Source organism: Micromesistius poutassou (genome assembly GCF_964030765.1).
Source record: "Micromesistius poutassou genome assembly, chromosome: 8".
NCBI lineage: Eukaryota > Metazoa > Chordata > Actinopteri > Gadiformes > Gadidae > Micromesistius > Micromesistius poutassou.
The window spans coordinates 15970889-15988090 of record NC_140278.1 but is presented as its reverse complement, the minus strand read 5'-3'; the positions used below and the strand labels follow the sequence as shown (position 1 = coordinate 15988090).

At 43.8% G+C, this 17202-nt stretch overlaps 2 protein-coding genes across 2 annotated transcripts in view; one reads left to right on the top strand and one right to left on the bottom strand.

Annotated features, from left to right (window-relative positions):
• Positions 1–7853, top strand: part of rftn1b (raftlin, lipid raft linker 1b) — an 87532-nt gene extending 79679 nt beyond the window's left edge. Inside the window, exons 9-10 of the mRNA XM_084472212.1 lie at positions 1874–1949; positions 3499–7853. Of these exons, the coding sequence (XP_084328338.1) occupies positions 1874–1949; positions 3499–4062 (640 nt within the window). The 3' untranslated portion in view covers positions 4063–7853. The remainder of the gene's footprint in view (positions 1–1873; positions 1950–3498) is intronic.
• A 2648-nt stretch (positions 7854–10501) lies between these two features.
• LOC311351374 (vitelline membrane outer layer protein 1 homolog) lies at positions 10502–13610 on the bottom strand (the record flags this gene model as incomplete). Its single annotated transcript, XM_084471492.1, has 3 exons — positions 10502–10817; positions 12846–12958; positions 13401–13610. The coding sequence occupies 3 exons, from the start codon at positions 13608–13610 to the stop codon at positions 10502–10504; spliced, it is 639 nt and encodes a 212-aa protein (XP_084327618.1).
• Between the last annotated feature and the right edge of the window lie 3592 nt (positions 13611–17202).

Genomic DNA, 17202 nt, shown 5'->3' with positions numbered 1-17202 from the left:
TTCAGACGAGACCGGCAACAGCCAAGAGAAGCGTACCTTTGTTCCAAAATAGACACCGGCTATTGCCCTTCGACAATTCCAGTTATAACAAGGAAGTGTGCGCACCGAGTCTGACAGCTAATAGACGGCGGAAGGGGGGGGGGGGGTGGGGGGTTGGTTCAGTAAAGGCCTGTAATTTTCTGAGCCATCCTAACCGTTTCTACTTTAATGGTCTGCAGACTGGGCTGCTGCTGAGATCTGGTGGCTGGTGTGTGTGTGTGTGTGTGTGTGTGTGTGTGTGTGTGTGTGTGTGTGTGTGTCTCTGAATGGTGGGCGGGAACACCAGGGTAATGGGAAGTGGAAAACGCCAAACGCTAGCGTTAGATGGCGAATCAGAACCACACACACACACACACACACACACACACACACACACACACACACACACACACACACACACACACACACACACACACACACACACACACACACACACACACACAGTATTTGTTACGTTCTCTGCCAGAGCAGACTCCTACTCCGTCTAAAGTGGATGGAGGGAAGATTTGTGGCAGGCTCTTAAGTGTGTTGTATGCCGCCATCATAAACCGAACTGCCGTTCTTCATTTCGAACGACAAACAGCTTAACTTGTGACGCCGGCTTTTCCATTCAGTGTGTGTGTGTGTGTGTGTGTGTGTGTGTGTGTGTGTGTGTGTGTGTGTGTGTATTATGAACACATGAGGGTAAGAGAGAGAGAGCGATGCATTGGCATGAGCATGCACCCCCTCAACACGCATACGATTGCGTGGCGGTTATCGAACAGTGCTACTCCCTAATGGTAAAGAAAAGCAGCTCCTATTAAACTATGCAGGAAGCAAGTGAGTAGGAGAGAGTATCTACAGGGAGGGATGAATATTGAAACCATCAAAGATCAGGGCTGACACACACAGGATGCCTTGTTAGCGAGAAAACAGGTTTTGTTCTGTGTGTGTGTGTGTGTATGTGTATGTGTATGTGTATGTGTGTGTGTGTGGGGGGGGGGGTGTGAGGAGAGATGAGTAAAAATAGAAGTGTGCAAGAGACAGCACACGCATGCGAGACAGGAAGCCCACACAAACCTGAATCTGTGTTTCCTGCCACAATTAATCCGTCAAGCGTACTAGTACTAGTGCAGATTAGTCTCTTTCACAGCACAGTGTGGTCTGTTCCCTGCACAGGGGGGGGATTAGTTCACAGATTCTCAGCTCGCTCAGGGAGCCTCAGTGGAGCAGAATAAGATTTCACAAGTAGCAAAAGACACACACACACACACACACACACACAGAGAGACACACATTGACACACACAGTTCAGAGGTATCCATTTGACAGTTGGCCTCCTTTTGTGTGGCAATCACAACAATATGGTAGCCTCCAGCTGAGTTTAGCCAGCATCCGATCGTCAAGGATCCTCCCAGTCGGAGCTCAGGCCAGTTCAGCAGCCCTTCAGCATGGACGAGTCATGAGAAGTCAACCGGGCCCCGGAGAGCCCGGAGCAGCACGAACATGGAACCCTGGTTGCCAACCCTAATCTTCCCTAACTGCATGAACATCGCTGTGCAGTTGTATGCATTTGAAAGCGTGAAAAGATGTTATGCTAGCAAACAGTCCAGACCGTGTCCTAATCAAGCTAGTTTGTTTAACTCCCGTTCCTTTTCTAGCCATTGCTGAGAAAATTCATTTTTTTTTTAATAAGAAAAAAGAAAAGAAAAGAAAATGTTGATCTCCAGATTTGCAGATTAACTCAATTTCCGTTATTTGTTTTTCCTTCTCCTCCACGTTTATCTTGCGTCTGTCCCCTCCTTTCTTTTCCATGTTCCTCCGGGTTTCCTGTCCTCCGCTCTGGGTCTGCCAGCGATGGAAGTCTGTCCACCAAACAGATTGTTTTCCTGCAGAGGCCCGTCCTGAGCAGAAAGAGGAGGGAGCCCAAGGTAGGTGACCTCGCATTCCTCTCCTTGTTGCTCTTGGCCGGGGAAAGGCAGAGGGGCTGGAGGTGGAGCAGGAGGGGTGGCGGTCTACTCTCAGCACAACTTCCTTCCCACCCGAGCGGTCTTATCTACCATTCAGTCGTCTGGTACAGTGATTCCCAACCGGAGGGAGTTTCTGAGCGGGTCACAGAGCGTATGCCGAAACCTTAATCTTCAGGAAGAAGCTCATGAAGGTTTAAATGGATTATTATTTTATTGAGTTTAGCCCTATTGCTGCAGCTTTTTCATTCGCTGCATTTTTATATCCGTTCTTGAAGGCAATGTTGACAACTGCAAGTAGGACAGTGGTTCCCAACATGTAGGCCTATGTGGTTTAAAAAAGAAATTGGAGTTATTGTAAAGAATGTTTATGGCGGGAATGAGGGAATGTGTCCTCATGATGGTGAACGTTACATGAGCAATGTATACAACGTGCTTTATACACAGTGGTGTAAAACTATAGGTGTCCGAGAAACAAACTATTCCCACATGTTGTGGGGGTGTCCGCCTGTAGCTCAATGCTGGAGGGAAGTGGCCCCCCCATCTATCAGATATGTTTGCTATTACCGCACCTCCATCTGTACCCCCCCCTTATCTTGAATCGCCTCTCTCAATTAGCAACTTGTGAATATCAGAAGTGTATCGTTTTTGTGGCACTTAACATGAACCACTCTCCAGACAGAGCTCCAGACAGAGCTCGCTGCCTGTGTCCCGTTGACTGAAAAATTAGAACATGTATATGAAACTTAGATACAGGTCATTAGAGATGAATGTAGAGGTTCAGCATGTTGCACAAGGGGTGATATATTGGGGTTCCAAGCCAAACATCATACATCCAAGCCACTACACTTTTTTAAATTCAACCCCTTATGTTTTCCCCGAGTTGAACATAAATATGCAATAAGCAATAAGCACTGACTGGAGACAGAAGCTATTTGGGGCGGCAGCTAACGTCTTCCTCCTGACCCACGACTGTGGGCGACAACCCCCGAGTCTCCACATTTGTTTCTCACAGCAAAGTGAAATCGTATCGCGTTCTCTGTGACCCCGATTTAAATTGCCTGGGTGCCACACTCCAACACTAATGGGCCCGCTGGGAATAGTGGGGGGAGAAATATATTGTCTCTCTCTGCCATTAGGTCCAGGATGCACAACGTCCTTTCACAATCATGGCCGGTAAAGAAAATATTTGTTGTCTAAAATACATGGGAAAGCCGAACACATATTGGAGAAAAGAAAGCCATTTGTTTAGAATGACTGCAGGGCCTGGAACACAACAATAATAACAGCCTGCCTTAGAATGACCTTCTGTCTACGCATTAGCCAGAGCCATTTCAATTAGTTTGTTATCCGTGGGTAATATTAAATCTACTGTGATCCGTTCTTAATTAAGTCTATGCGTACGTACACCCAAACGGCCGGCAGCACATTGACCAAACGACCGCACATTCCCCACAAACACATTCAACCCTCTACTGCACTCTTTATTCATTTATACTCTCTCTCTTCACAGAAGCTGATCTTCAAGTCCCGGAGCAAGACAAACAAAAAGTGCACGAAGGAGGCTGCCTCGGCAAAGTACAAGAAGAAGAATAAAGCTGGAGTGGTGACCGGAGCAAAGGACCTGGAAGACCCCAAGATACACGCGGAGGACAGGGAGAAGGAAGCGATGCAGGCTGGAGTGAACCAAGATGGCGGCGGGAGCACCAGCGAGAAGCCGGACCAGGAGAGAGAGACCTGGAAGGAGGGGGAGGAAGAGGAGGAGGAAGGAGATAGGAAGATGGACAGCGAAATCAAGGTTTCGGTAGAGGAGACATGCGAGCGGGAGGACGGAGGAGAGGTTCAGCCGGAGCACAAGGGAGGACGAGAAAACGGCAAAGAAGAAGAAGAAAAGGAGACAATGGAGGAAGAGGAGAAGAACAAGGAAAGCCCACAGGAAAGGGAGGAAGCGCAAAGAACAGCGGAGCCGTTGCTGCAAAACGGAGAGGTGGCCTCGGACATAGAGCCGGATAAGGAGAGAGCAGAGGAGGACCATATGAGCGCGGTGGAGGTGGTGGTGGTCGTCAACGGGCTGTAAGATGAAGACGAGACGGAAGACGGCGATGAAGGGCTCCACACCAAACTCCCGGAGGCCACAGAGGAAGCCATCACCAGAGAACCTTTGGCAGAGGCCGATCCGACCAATCAGAGCCCGGACGGAGCTCAGTAAACCGTCCCTGGCAGCCAATGAAAGTTATTCCCCCGTCCTACCTCTTAAACACCCTATATCTGGAGAATAGGTTGAAGCCCTGAAATGTAATCTCATCCCCCTACTCCCCGCCAGATCCTCAAAGTCATTCTCCAAACACCGCCGCTGTGTCCTTTGACTTTCTTAACACACAAGTATCCCTGCAATCTGCCATGCATAGCCCCCCCCCCGGAACCGATTTCCTGTAGCCTCAGAGCCCCGCAGCCTGTACCATGACCCTCAAGCCCACAGCATTACACATACTGAATGTACCCGGGGGAATACCTAGTGAGGATCACCGTTAGGATCCCACCACCCTGGGGAAAAGAGAAGCCGATCGTAGATGACGGTTCACATTGACGGTTGAGCGTGCGACAAGGCACTAGTCCTCAGAAGACGGTGGTGAAGACCTTGTCAACCTGGTCCCGTTAGCGCGTGTCTGCCCCGTGTGGGTGGACGACTCGGCAGAGGTCTGCCTTCAGGGCGTTCTGCCAGAAAGCCCTTCACTGACAGAAATCTTTAGGAAGTCAGTTGACGTGGTGTAAAGATTGACAAAGTGCGTGAAGGAGGGAGGAGGTTGTGATGGATGAATGCGTCAAACACAGGACTTTCACCCAGGAGACCGGTGTTTGGTTGAGGGGTTAGGAAGCCCTGAAGGCAGACTTCTACCATGTGCCGGGTGCACAACAGTGGGGTCACAGGAGACGTTTGATTGGAGGAGCAAGAGAACTCTGGAGAGGACGATGGCGCTAGCTGTTCCGTTGCGACAGGCAATCCAAAGTGAAGCGAAGCTACGTTTACGATAAGCTCGAAGCTAAGTGCTGCAGAGTGGGAACGCCCGATAATCAGATTGTTATGTTTTGGTAGCTCACCTCGCATTAAGAATGTTCCGGTCAAACCGAGGTAGATCAAGATGTGACGAAAAAACACATCAGAATGAGTGTGGCGTGTGGAAAAGAACTGGGTTTGTTCAACCCTATTTTCATGACTTTTACGATCAATTTACAAGAGAGAGAACGAGAGCAAGAGAGAAAGAGAGCAAGAGAGAGAATCGAGTTTGAATCGAGCAAGAGCCGGCATTAGGCGGTTCTATAAAAGAAAATGAATAGGCCAATTTAAAAATAACAGCAGTTTGTATACCACATTCCACCTCAAGATTTATTTGATTATTTTGTCCACAGCTTGTTAAGCACCTCTTAATAGGCATACTTTCTGACAATAACAGAGTCATAATGTGATGTTTCGCTGTATCGTGTTGCTTTCCATTTTAAAAAGGAGGTGTCGACATTGATGCCATGAAGCGCTCGTAAGCCTGCTAATGGCTTTTGTCGGCGGGGTATCTGTCAGAAATCATACATTTATAATAGGCGTAACGTATGGGAGGGGACCCAAGGTGGATATTGACAGCAAATCACGGCTAAACTCAATGGCTGGAGAATAACAAATACTAATAGTTCTAAATGGGAATAGATATATTTCAACCACAGCGCTAAGGAAAATACACATTCCTTTGTTACATTTACACATTTTATTTGTATTTTTATATGCTGTATGATTATTTGTTTTGCCCAATTAACAGGGCTGCACTTGAAAATATGCATTTTATTTTTGGAATTGAAGGTATTACATTTTTTTGTCACTTTTTAGTTTCATTATGGAATGGACATTTGTTTGAAATTTGTAACCAAATCGGCCCGATTGCTGTAGCTACTATTAACTGCCACCACGGTTAAATATGTACACATCTTTTTCTTCAAAGGCACAACATAAAGTTAAACATTATTTGTTATAGGTATAAGAGTATTGTGTTGATATTTTGAAGGTATGCTTAATCGTTTCCTGATAAATGAAGGTTTGAGGGAAAAAAAAAAAAAGGGTTGAAATCGAAGGTAATCCCTCTGTTTTTGTCCATATATATTTACAAAGGTTTTTCCATATTTCAGATGTGTACCATGTTTATGATTTTTTATTGTGAATGCTCTGCTTTTCAGTTGAATCTGTCAAGCGACCACTGTGACAGAGTTTGACCGTCAGAAGGAAGGAGGTCCGGTGCTGCCTGCGCCGTTTCTGCTCTAAACGTGTGGATATTTCTGATGGCCTGTACCTTTATCTATACCTCCTCAAGGGTGGCTCCATCCCGTGTGTGCGTGGGTGTGAGGGCATCATTAATGGCAGACGAGGTCAGGGGGTCACCGTTGAAATCAGAGGGGATTTTTCCACAGCTGTAGACCAGGGTCTTTTGTGCTGGCACAACGTATATAACCACTCTTGATATGCAGTGAAGATAGGAGCTCATGTCGTAATATATAATTCTGTGGTATTTTATCTTGCGTTTATTTTTCTCTTCTGCGCGTGTGTTTGCTTTGGGATATTTCCGCAGTAATAAGCACTTATTTTGTCAATGACACATATTTTTGCGTCTTGCGGCACAGCTGGGAATCAGTGTGACTTGTCAGGTCCCATCAGTTGGGCTAGTGTTTTTTTGGTTGGAGACTACAACAAATATGAATTATGGAAGGCAATATCAAAAGACCCCTTCCAACAGCTGCAGTAATCATTATGGCTAACCCCCCCTCCTCCCCCACCCCTCCCGCTGAATCTCGGATCAGGTTATTTCCTCAGATTTAATCATGTTTTTCATTTTTCTCAGGAGTCAAGATAACTGTCATCTCTCTTCATGAATATGAATGCGTTGCTATCAGTATTCTGCCTTACGTACAAGCGAGTCGGAACAAAAGCCTGCTGCCGGTGTTTCACATCTGTGGCGCATATTCTGACATTCATTCCCCTTTGACATTTAGCTTTGGGGAGAAAACAAAAGTGTTTGGAAAAATGGGCAAATCAGGAGGTCGTGATATTCAACACAAACCCATTTCCTCTTTTGTAGCAGATTTTTTTTCTATCCCCTTGCATTTGCTTTTTGGGCGTCCCAACAGATAGGGACGGACGCGACCTTAACCCCACCATAACGTAAAGAATCGGGGTCAGAGCCCAGCTTTCCCTCCCCATCCAGAGCAGTTTCCTACCTTAGGTCACGACATCCGGGGTTCCCGTCTCGTAATGCTGATTGGCTCGCTTGGCCTTCCAATGAGAACGATCTGTTTGGGTGGTTGGAATCTATATTTTGTCCTGTTTAAAAAAAATTAAAAAATTAAAATAAACAATGGAAAAACATCCTATTTTGAGCAGAGCTATGCCGTGACCAATGCTTCAGCTACGTATACAACCGCAACCATGTACTCGTTCATGTAAAAAAAAACACATATTATACAGTTAACCGTTGTGTGTAAACATCGCCTTTGAGCCTGAATAGATGAGCTGGTGCAATTTTTCTCAGTAACGCTGTAATACAGGCGAGCGGTGGATGCCACACGTCTGTCTTTGTGTCTAGAAGTGACAGAAAACATGATATCGTAGGACAGTTTGGGCTTGTTTTCTTTCTGTGCGTCGCTCGCGCCCGCCAACGGGCCACATGGAACAGGTCCCGTTAAGATCTGCCTCGATAGTTTCCTTCAGCTCGGCTGCTGTCTTGAATGTGGAGTATCTTTGATCACGGCCTGCGGTCACGCCTACCGAGTGTGTCTGCCATCGAGGGAGAAAATAAATATTCTTTTATCTTCATCCGCCATGACTGTGTCCACCTTCCCATTGATATCATGACATCTGTACAATTTGTATATTATAAATTGATTTATATTTAATGTCTACACATGGCTCTCGTCTTTTCTTGTGTTGAGGGTACCCCCCCATACACACACCCACATACACACAGTTGCTGATCATGTCTACCTTTTTTTTCACTTTTCGCTTATTAGGGGATATGTATGTAAAATCATTAAAAAGCCAACAGAATGCTTGGTCTACATCGAGCGCATCAAAGACCCACTACGTGTCTGGGATTAATCAAACAGAAAGTGTTCAGGGAGAATCTTTTCTTTTTTTTCGGCCCTTTGTTAAGGCGCCCTCCTCGTTGCCTTTGAAATGGAAAAGTAATTTCCAAGAGCAAATGACGGCTTCACTTCATAAAGCAAAGTAAAAGAGTCCTCTAATTCGATAGAGCAGGCCTGCGCCAGCAGTGATGGCCCTTGGGGAGAATCAAATTATTGTTTCCATCAAGAGAATATTGGTTTGGAGAAAAAAAGAAAAAAAACACAAAGAAAACGGAAAGGGGGAAAAAAACGCATTTAGAAATTCGGCGCCATCTGGTTATTGCCTTCTTCATTACCATGGAAACGGTATACTGGATCATATTCTTAGATATTTCATAACTCCATCAACACAATGGGCCTACCATCCAGTAGCTGAAAGCCCACACTGCATCTATACGCCTATGCTTCAATGATCCCCGATGGGACCCAGCCCTCATGACTCCTGGAGTCATGATCATATAACTTGATTATGTAAACAACTTCATATTTACAGTCAAGGTAACGCATTGTGATTTAGGAGTCATTTAGTGCCGAACCCGAAGGCAGTGTCTACGGTCATTAACGTTACGGAATCTGAGTCCAGCCAAAACCAAACCACCCGGTCATTAGCAGCGCTTGAATTACCGCAGGCGGATAACGACGAGCCGCTAAGCTCATCAGAAACACCACAGATCTGCTGTAGCTTGGATATTAAACTTACGGACCGGGGCGGTGTAGGAACTAAGGTTTCATTTGGAGCTTTACAATGAGGGCCCATTGGGTAACAGTTCAACTTCTGCTGACAGCTGCACCATTTCACAATTAAGTCCCCCTTTCGGAATTAAGAAAAAGGTTTTCTTCACTGCTGATTGGAATGCTGCTGTAAGAGAATATTAGGCAGTGGTCAATTCAACACAGACAATTAGCCTAAGGGGTTATACAGGGAATTAATTGTATTAGTCCCACATTTTCTAATCTACAGGTGTTATGTGGAAGCCAGACGTGTACAGCGTTGCATTTAAAAGACAGTGTGTGTGTGTGTGTGTGTGTGTGTGTGTGTGTTTTATTATTTATTTACATACATCCAGCACAGGCGGCTGTCCTATGCAGTCCAGCACCGTCACATCACTGCCATCTAGTGGCAACGTTGGGGATCACGTTCACAGTACACTCATCACGTGGCGAGCAAGTGTCGAGAAGGCAGCGGTGGACACATGTTTGGGATTATACCAACACGATTTGGTTCCGTCTAAACACACGCTCTCTCATTGAGGGTCGACTCGTTTAAACAAACTGTCAAACGCACTTACACAAAAACACAATACACTTCAGGAGAGCCACTCCAACGGCGGACCCGCTCCCACGTAGGCCTCCTACTCCCATATCTACTGCGAACATCTCGGCTCAGCACAAATCCCATTCATGGCAGCTCGTACGGTACGGCCGGTGATTAAATTAGGCGGCCGTGTGTTCTCTGTGTCTCCATAAAAATGTGTTGGAAAAAAGAGAACATTGAATCAGTGTGTCCACGTCGTAAGATTAACACGCCGCCTCGTCCATTAATTAACTCAATCATATTTGCAAGTGCAAATCACCACCTTATCAACCTCCGTCAGGCTCTGAAGTTTAAATTAATTAATACCCGTTCTCTTGTCATTTCTTAATTACTTTGGTTTCGGGAGAATGGTAATGCTTGTGTCAGCGGCTCTGCGTTATGATGACTTCGCTGAGAGCTGATTGGTTCATTAGACAGGAAATAAAAACACGCGGCCCTCGTGCTAATCAAGGCCTCGTAAAAATCTCCATACGACAACAATTAGCAAAGATAACTATTGTGCTGGCAAAACGTAATATTCCCGTTACTGAAGTACTTCCAAATATTTTTAGTTTACTCCAGTAGCCTATCACAGAAATCATACCACAGTAGCCTGGTTTGGTTTAGAATACATTTTTAATGTTTCGATTTTTCATAGGCTACTTAATACTTTGAATATGCTGGTTATTGGTAGCATGCTGGTTATTGGTAGCAATAACCAGCATTTTTCGGGGGTTCAGGAGGACATTAAGTCGTCAGTGTGGGCCTTCTCCGCACTTGCCGTCAATCACTGAGAACACAAGACAGTAAGAAATGAAAACGTTATAAAAAAAAAATGTTATGTGTAAACCATTCCTTTTTTTCCTATATGCTTTCCTTATTATTTAATTCGACAATATGCTTTTATTTAAAAAAAATCTATAAATCAACATTTAACCGACAATCCACCATGATGATCAACAGTACAATCTGCGTGTCCGGCCAACCATTGCATCAACCACCACCACACACTGTGAAAACACCAACACGCAGTTGATCAAGGGGTCAGCCCACCCTCCTCCTCCCATCACCTGACCTGCTGGGGTCGGTCGCAGCAGTAGAAGCGCACGTCGTTGAGGCTGGAGTCGTCCAGGCCCTGCTGGTACTCCTCCATCTTGGACTCAATGCCACAGATGCCTCCCTGGGGGCAGACGGGGCTCCAGAGGCCGTACTCCCCCCAGCTGGTGCCCGGGCCCTCCAGCACAGGGTAGCTGCTGCAGCGGAAGCGGATGTTGTTGACGGCGGTGTCGTCGCCAAACATACCCTGGTGGGGCTCCACACGCAGCTGGAAGGACTCGAGAACCCCCCGTGGGCAGTACTGGGGCTGGGACCACTCTCCATAGCTGTAGGGGAGTGTAGTCGTTGTTATGGTTTTGGATCTGGGTTCGAGCCCCAGTGTCTGTGGTTTAGGCATCCTTGAGCAGGGTGCCAGAACACATAACGGCTCCTTACAGTTTTTCACAACTGCTTAAACACATTTCCTGATAGACTACCTCGCTTTCGCAAAACCCTAAACACAAATCTCAAAACTCACACACAAAATGCAAAATCTTACGTCTCTTGCAAAAGGACACTTTGCCCTCAAAACAGTGTTAACTCTTCACTAAATGGTATTTTCTTTTCAAATGACAAACACATACATCATATGAGTAGACATTTCTAAGCACCCATTGAACACTGGTGTGCAGAATGGAAAACACAATAGTATAAATGGAAAACACTACATGAATGCTTCATCAGTAGAATTATGCTTTTGCATGTTCAGTGTTACACTGTCACCTGTTGGATGTAAAATATTACCATATAATGTTTTTACTTACACTCAAATAGAAAACAACACACAATACTTGACAGTAACAAAAATAATGTATTTATATTCAAAATGTGCAGTCTACTGTAATTCATAGCAAACAGGATGAAAATGGGATGAAATGAAAGAGATAACAGAAAACAGGCAATACCGTGAACAAAACATCTGTGACCCTTCTATTGCAGATTACTAATTGCCCAACAGCCTTTGGAGTTTAGAAATGTGATTGGCAGTGTGTTCTACGTGATCGCCAAGAGAGGGAATTCAGGAAGAGTGTGCAAAATATAGAGAATTGTGTGTAGTGTTGTGAAATATGTGTGGTTTGGAATGGGCATCTGAGCCTAAAGCAGAAAATGTGCTTGGAGTTCAGCAGAATTGTTTTGGCAGTTGGTACATGAGTTTCAGGTTGTGCTCGTGTCTGATGTTCAAATTAATGTGTTTAAACAATTGTGAAAACTGTAATTACACTAGTATCTGACTTCACTGTAAGTCACTCTGGATAAAAGCATCTGCTATGTTCTTAATGAGTGAATAGTAAGTTTAATTATACATATGTGGCAACATTTGTGTTGTGCGTTTCTAAACACTGTTGCCAAAGCTCGAAGATGTTTATACAAAGGCACACATGCATACAAACACACTCGATCATGTATTCATTCATACAATCACACACTCACACAAACACACACAGGTTGAGCTGAGGTGGTTTTCTCAAGGATGCAAACACAGGAGAAAGAAGTGGGAGTTGAAGTGGTAGGTCTACAGAGAATACTAGGTGAGAGAATTAGAAAAAGAGAGAGGAGGATGAATGAGTGAGAGACACTGGGTGGAAGCCAGGTTTGTGCAACGATGTCAAGGCCCTGGGTTAAACCCAGGCAGAAACAACCTCCTTATCTCACCGTGGGAGAGCCTGCCAATCTGTTTTGTGATAATGTTTGTTTACTCTCAGATTCACCTGTTTACAGCAAGCACTTTCCCATTCAGAATAAAGAACAAACACCAGGTGCAGTCACAGATATGATCACAGTAAAAAAAGAGAAAAAAAAGAAGTGTTTTTTGATTATAGAAAAGTAATCCATATGTTAGGCTGTGCTGGATATGAAATCTCTGCCCATCATCCCAATGGTTTGTATCTTATGTGTTTTAATTTTAGAAAGATCTACAGATCTTTTTACAGCTCAATGGAGAATACAATCATCCACGACGAACATCAGTGTCCTACCTTATATTTAACTACAACTGATCAATATAGAGTGGGTTTAAATAAGAGAGAGAGGAAGGCAGAGAGAGAGAGGGAGAGGACTAGAACCTGTGTTCAGGGGCGGGTCTAAAGAAGGTGCACAGGATGGTGAGTGTCTATCGATATAGATTATATAGATATAGATATATATGTGTGTGTGCTTTCTGAGTCCGCAAACCGCTCTGCCTGTGTTCTCTACCCTACTAGACTTTGTGGGACTAAAACTTGCAATCTCTACTACTCACTAACCCATATGGGAATTGAACCTGTGTTCTTCCCCTACTGGCCAGTATGGGACTTGAACCTTTAATCTCTACTCACAAGCCCACATGGGATTCAATGGAGTACAGGAAGCTGCGGTCGTTGTCGCGGGCACATATGAGGCGGACTCCGTTGAGGGCGGTGTCATCGAGACCGTACTGTTTGGACTCCACCTGGCAAATCACAGAACAGCTGTTATGTTCCCCAAAGGTGTGACCTCTGTCAGGTCAACTGACTGGTTCTTCCATCCATCCATCCAATCTCAATAGGAGCCTGTGAATACTTTACTAGTCTTAAAGTAAAAAAAAGGTACAAAAACTTGTGACTTGTCGCTTAAAGAATAAAACAGGAAACACCTTGATTGATCCACTGTGCTTCTTAAAAAAACCCTACCCTTAAATAATGTTGTAAGGAATTAACGACTCATCCCTATCCCATCTATAAAAACTAAAGGTGGGATATAATTTTATATCCAACCTTGAAAAACGTGGGATAGGGACACTTAAAATTAATACCCATTAAAATGAATACCAATCTCACCTATTACAATTGATCCTAATCTCACCTAATAAAAAACCTTGTCCTAAATTCATACTCCTACTAAGCTGCCGTTACCCGGATGCTGAAGCCCACAGCGTAGAACTTCTCGGGACACATCTCGGGCCAGGTCCAGTTCCCAAACTGTTCGCCGTTGGGCACGTTGATGACAGAGGAGTACACCCTGCTGCTGAACCTCAGCCCGGCCTGCTCGACGGGCTCCTCCTTGCACCAGCCGGACGGGACCAGTGCCAGAACGGCAACCGCAGCGTACAACAGGTAGCCCATGTTCTCAGCAGGTCAGTAGAGAGGGAGGTGACTGAGACACGGAGGTAGACTCTTTTATAGGTGACTCTAGGGTGTGTTTTAAAAACCTTACCCTCACATGCTCCCTCCTACTGCTCATTCACTACGACGAGGGGATCTAGGGGTTAGGAGTCGAGCATGGGGGATAGGAGCACAACTTTCCAGACCTGCTTTATGAGTCTCATCTCCATAGCACTTTCTGTTTCAGTATCCTCCCTCCCAAGCTGCTACGACAGCCGCTATAGGTTGCTCCTTTATGCTACGGTACAATATTGATTTAGGAAAAGTGGGTGAGTGGAATGACTAATGGAACGCAGCCTTGGGGTATGCAGGTTAGAGGAGGTGTGAGGACACAGCTCTGATTCTGATCAATAATTTACAGAAACGAAGTAGCATGGGAAGGAACAGATGTTAGCCAGAGGTGAAGAAATGTGTTGTCACACATGCCCACACACACTGATCAGGCTATCAGCCTGTGCATCCATCTCTACCATTTAATTTTAAACTCAGAGCCGAACCTCCACTCAAACACTAGGTTTGCTCTCGACGCTGCTTGAGAGAGGGAGTTTCATTTTACGGACCACCATGCATGTGAAGGATCTGGAAATTATTAATAGATCTATTCTAGTAGCATACCAGAGAAGCTCTCACATCAGGACTTAAGTACTGTAGAGCAGTGGTTCTCAAAGTGGGGTCCCCGACCCCCGGGGGTCCACGGCACGTTGTCAGGGGGTCCGTGAAGAGTTTGCTACAAAATATGTGAAAAAACAACAACAAAAAATGTAATAATAATAATAATAATATATATATTTTTATTATTATTCTTGTCTGTTAACACTACTTGATCTGATTAATCAAAAAGTTGATGTTGCACTAGTTACATTGTGTTCCACTGTGTTGCTACAGTTAATTGTACACTCTCTCTCTCTCACACACACACACACACACACACACACACAAAATGGTTAAACCTATATTTCCGTAATACATAAAGTATTTCTAAAAAAGTTTGATTCTCTCTGTGTATTGCCTGTTACTGCATCCGTGCATTTTCATTGTCTTTTAGCACAGAATTAAAATCTTGATAAAAGACTACACTAATTTTGCATTAACAATAGCACCAAACATTAACATAAGTCCTGAACTAGTAGTTGATGGTTGTTGGTCAGGGCTGGGTGCTGTTGCAGAGTCTGCAGAGATTGGTGGTTGATGATGTGTGCTTGAACTGCTGGTGGATGGTTGATGGTTGTTCATCTAAATCTTCCTCCTGGTCTTGAGGAACTCCTTGCACATATCTAAGCATTGACCCTGCATTCAGAAATACAAGAAAAAATACTCAGATTGTACACTGAAATACAGTTTTGCACCTTGATTCAAAAACAATATTACATATTAATTACAGGTTTATGTAAGCCAATGTGTAAATCTCTGATGCATGACAACATTTAAAACTATTTTACCTTTAAGACAATGATTGATGGCTCATAATATATAAAAAAAATCTACATAATTTGAAAACTATGAATGTGAAGGGAGGGGGATCTACATAACTAAGATTTCTTTATTTTCTTTCAAATTGTAGTTTCACCTGCAGATGTCGCCCTGCAGATGCAAGGTTTCTCAGAATTCATGTTACCAGGAGCCTTTCTCCATTCATCAACTCATTACTTTAAAGTACTTGGCTAATACTTGGCTGACGACTTCTGATGGCTAAAATAATATAGGAGCTAACGTTAGTTTGTTGACGTTAACGGTAACATTAACATTACCTGGCATGAGCATAGACATTCATACAAGGACTAAATTACAGAATTAGCCATTTTTATTTAAAACATTGTCTTACCTGCCATCGACGTGCATGCATCATCTCGCTGTCTCTTCTTTTTTCTCTTATCCGCCCCCGACTCTTGATGCCTTTTCGAGGCCATGTCCAAACACAGGTGTCTGCCAAACTTGAGAATGATCCAATCAAACATACCACTGGGATGTGGGGGAGGGGGGCACCAAGGGGAGAGAGAGAGGGCCGCACAGGAGACGCATCTTTTTCTCGAGCAAATGTTACTTTTGTATTGCTTATCTATTAACACGTTTTACACATGTTAATTTTAAATATATCACGTTATTATGATTATTATTATGATGATGATTTTTTACGACACTATTGTGGTATTAGCACTAAATGTTTGAAGCATAAAATAGTTCAAAAGCATCTAACAGAACAAATAGATAAGAGCCCATATGATTACATTTGTGTTGCAGTTATGAGGGGGTCCTTGAAAAGATTTCTGCCCTATGAGGGGTCCCTGGCCCCATATAGCTTGAGAACCCCTGCAGTAGAGAAGAGTTGTGATGGTGGTGGACTTGAGTTTGATTTGAGACATCTGAACCCTCTCACTCCTAACCCTCCCTGGAAGGTTGATTTTGCTAACCCTGGGACAAGCAAATTAAAAATTGATGTGGTAATTTAGCTTTAGAAACGTGATTATTTTCCAAGGTACTCATTCTTTCATTGTTCTGGACTACTGATAACATATTGTTATATTTTACTTGTAAAGTTGTAATTATGTTGTTTTAAAACCTTTAAAACTTAAAGAACATTTCATTTACCTGATACTGCTGCTACCTGCTGGACGAAGTCAAAACTACACCCTTATACATGATTTTTCTTCATCAGTGAAGAAAATGTAAAGGACAGGGGCCTCTACGGATTCTGTTTTTTGCTTAGGAAATTATCTTTCCTAATGAGACGACCCAGAAATACTTGGAGAAAGTTGTTTGAATTCTAAAAATACTTAGGAAAGGTGCCTCAATGCAACCTTTAGCCCACCTTTAGCATAGGTTACTCCTGACCAACCTTTAAGAAAGGAAAGGAGTTATTTGTAACCCGTAATCCTTTGTGGCGGCAATATTTAAAGCAACAGGCTACCGACGACGTTTACCGACTACGCAAAAACGCATGACACGCAGTAAAGCAGAGGAAAAGAAAAGAAAATGCCAACTTCACATATCAGAAAGACTACTGGGGGCAGTTAATTTCAACATTAACATAAGTTTAGCCTCCTTTTTTCACATGTGAATTGGGATTTAATTGGCCTAAAATATTCCTGTTGGCCAAGTCCAACCGAAGTGATTCTCACTGTTGGCGACAACCTGATTGAAATCAATACAAGAACGCATGGATCGAAAGAGCGCTTGTTGTAGTCCATCTTCTGAAAATTTTAGTTTAACAATAAAAAAACGCTAAAGGTCAGCAATACTCGCTGTACCGCAATGACATTGGTTAGGTAAAGTGGAGTCTAATTAATTTGAAATAGTGCTATCTTTTCCTATGTTGGAAAGGAAGCGCCTTTTCATCTCGCCTTGACCCGATGTTTTCCACAAAGGTTAAGGAAAGGTGGCATAAAGGTTAGGAGATTTGACTTTCCGAATTGGGCCTAGATTTCTCTAAAAGGCTCTGGGGTAGTTTATTTAAATTATCACTATAGTGATAAACGTATAAAGCAATACAAATAATGGTTATGCATTTTCTTTTATTAAAAAGAAATGAAAAACCATAAGAATATTTTTTTCAAAA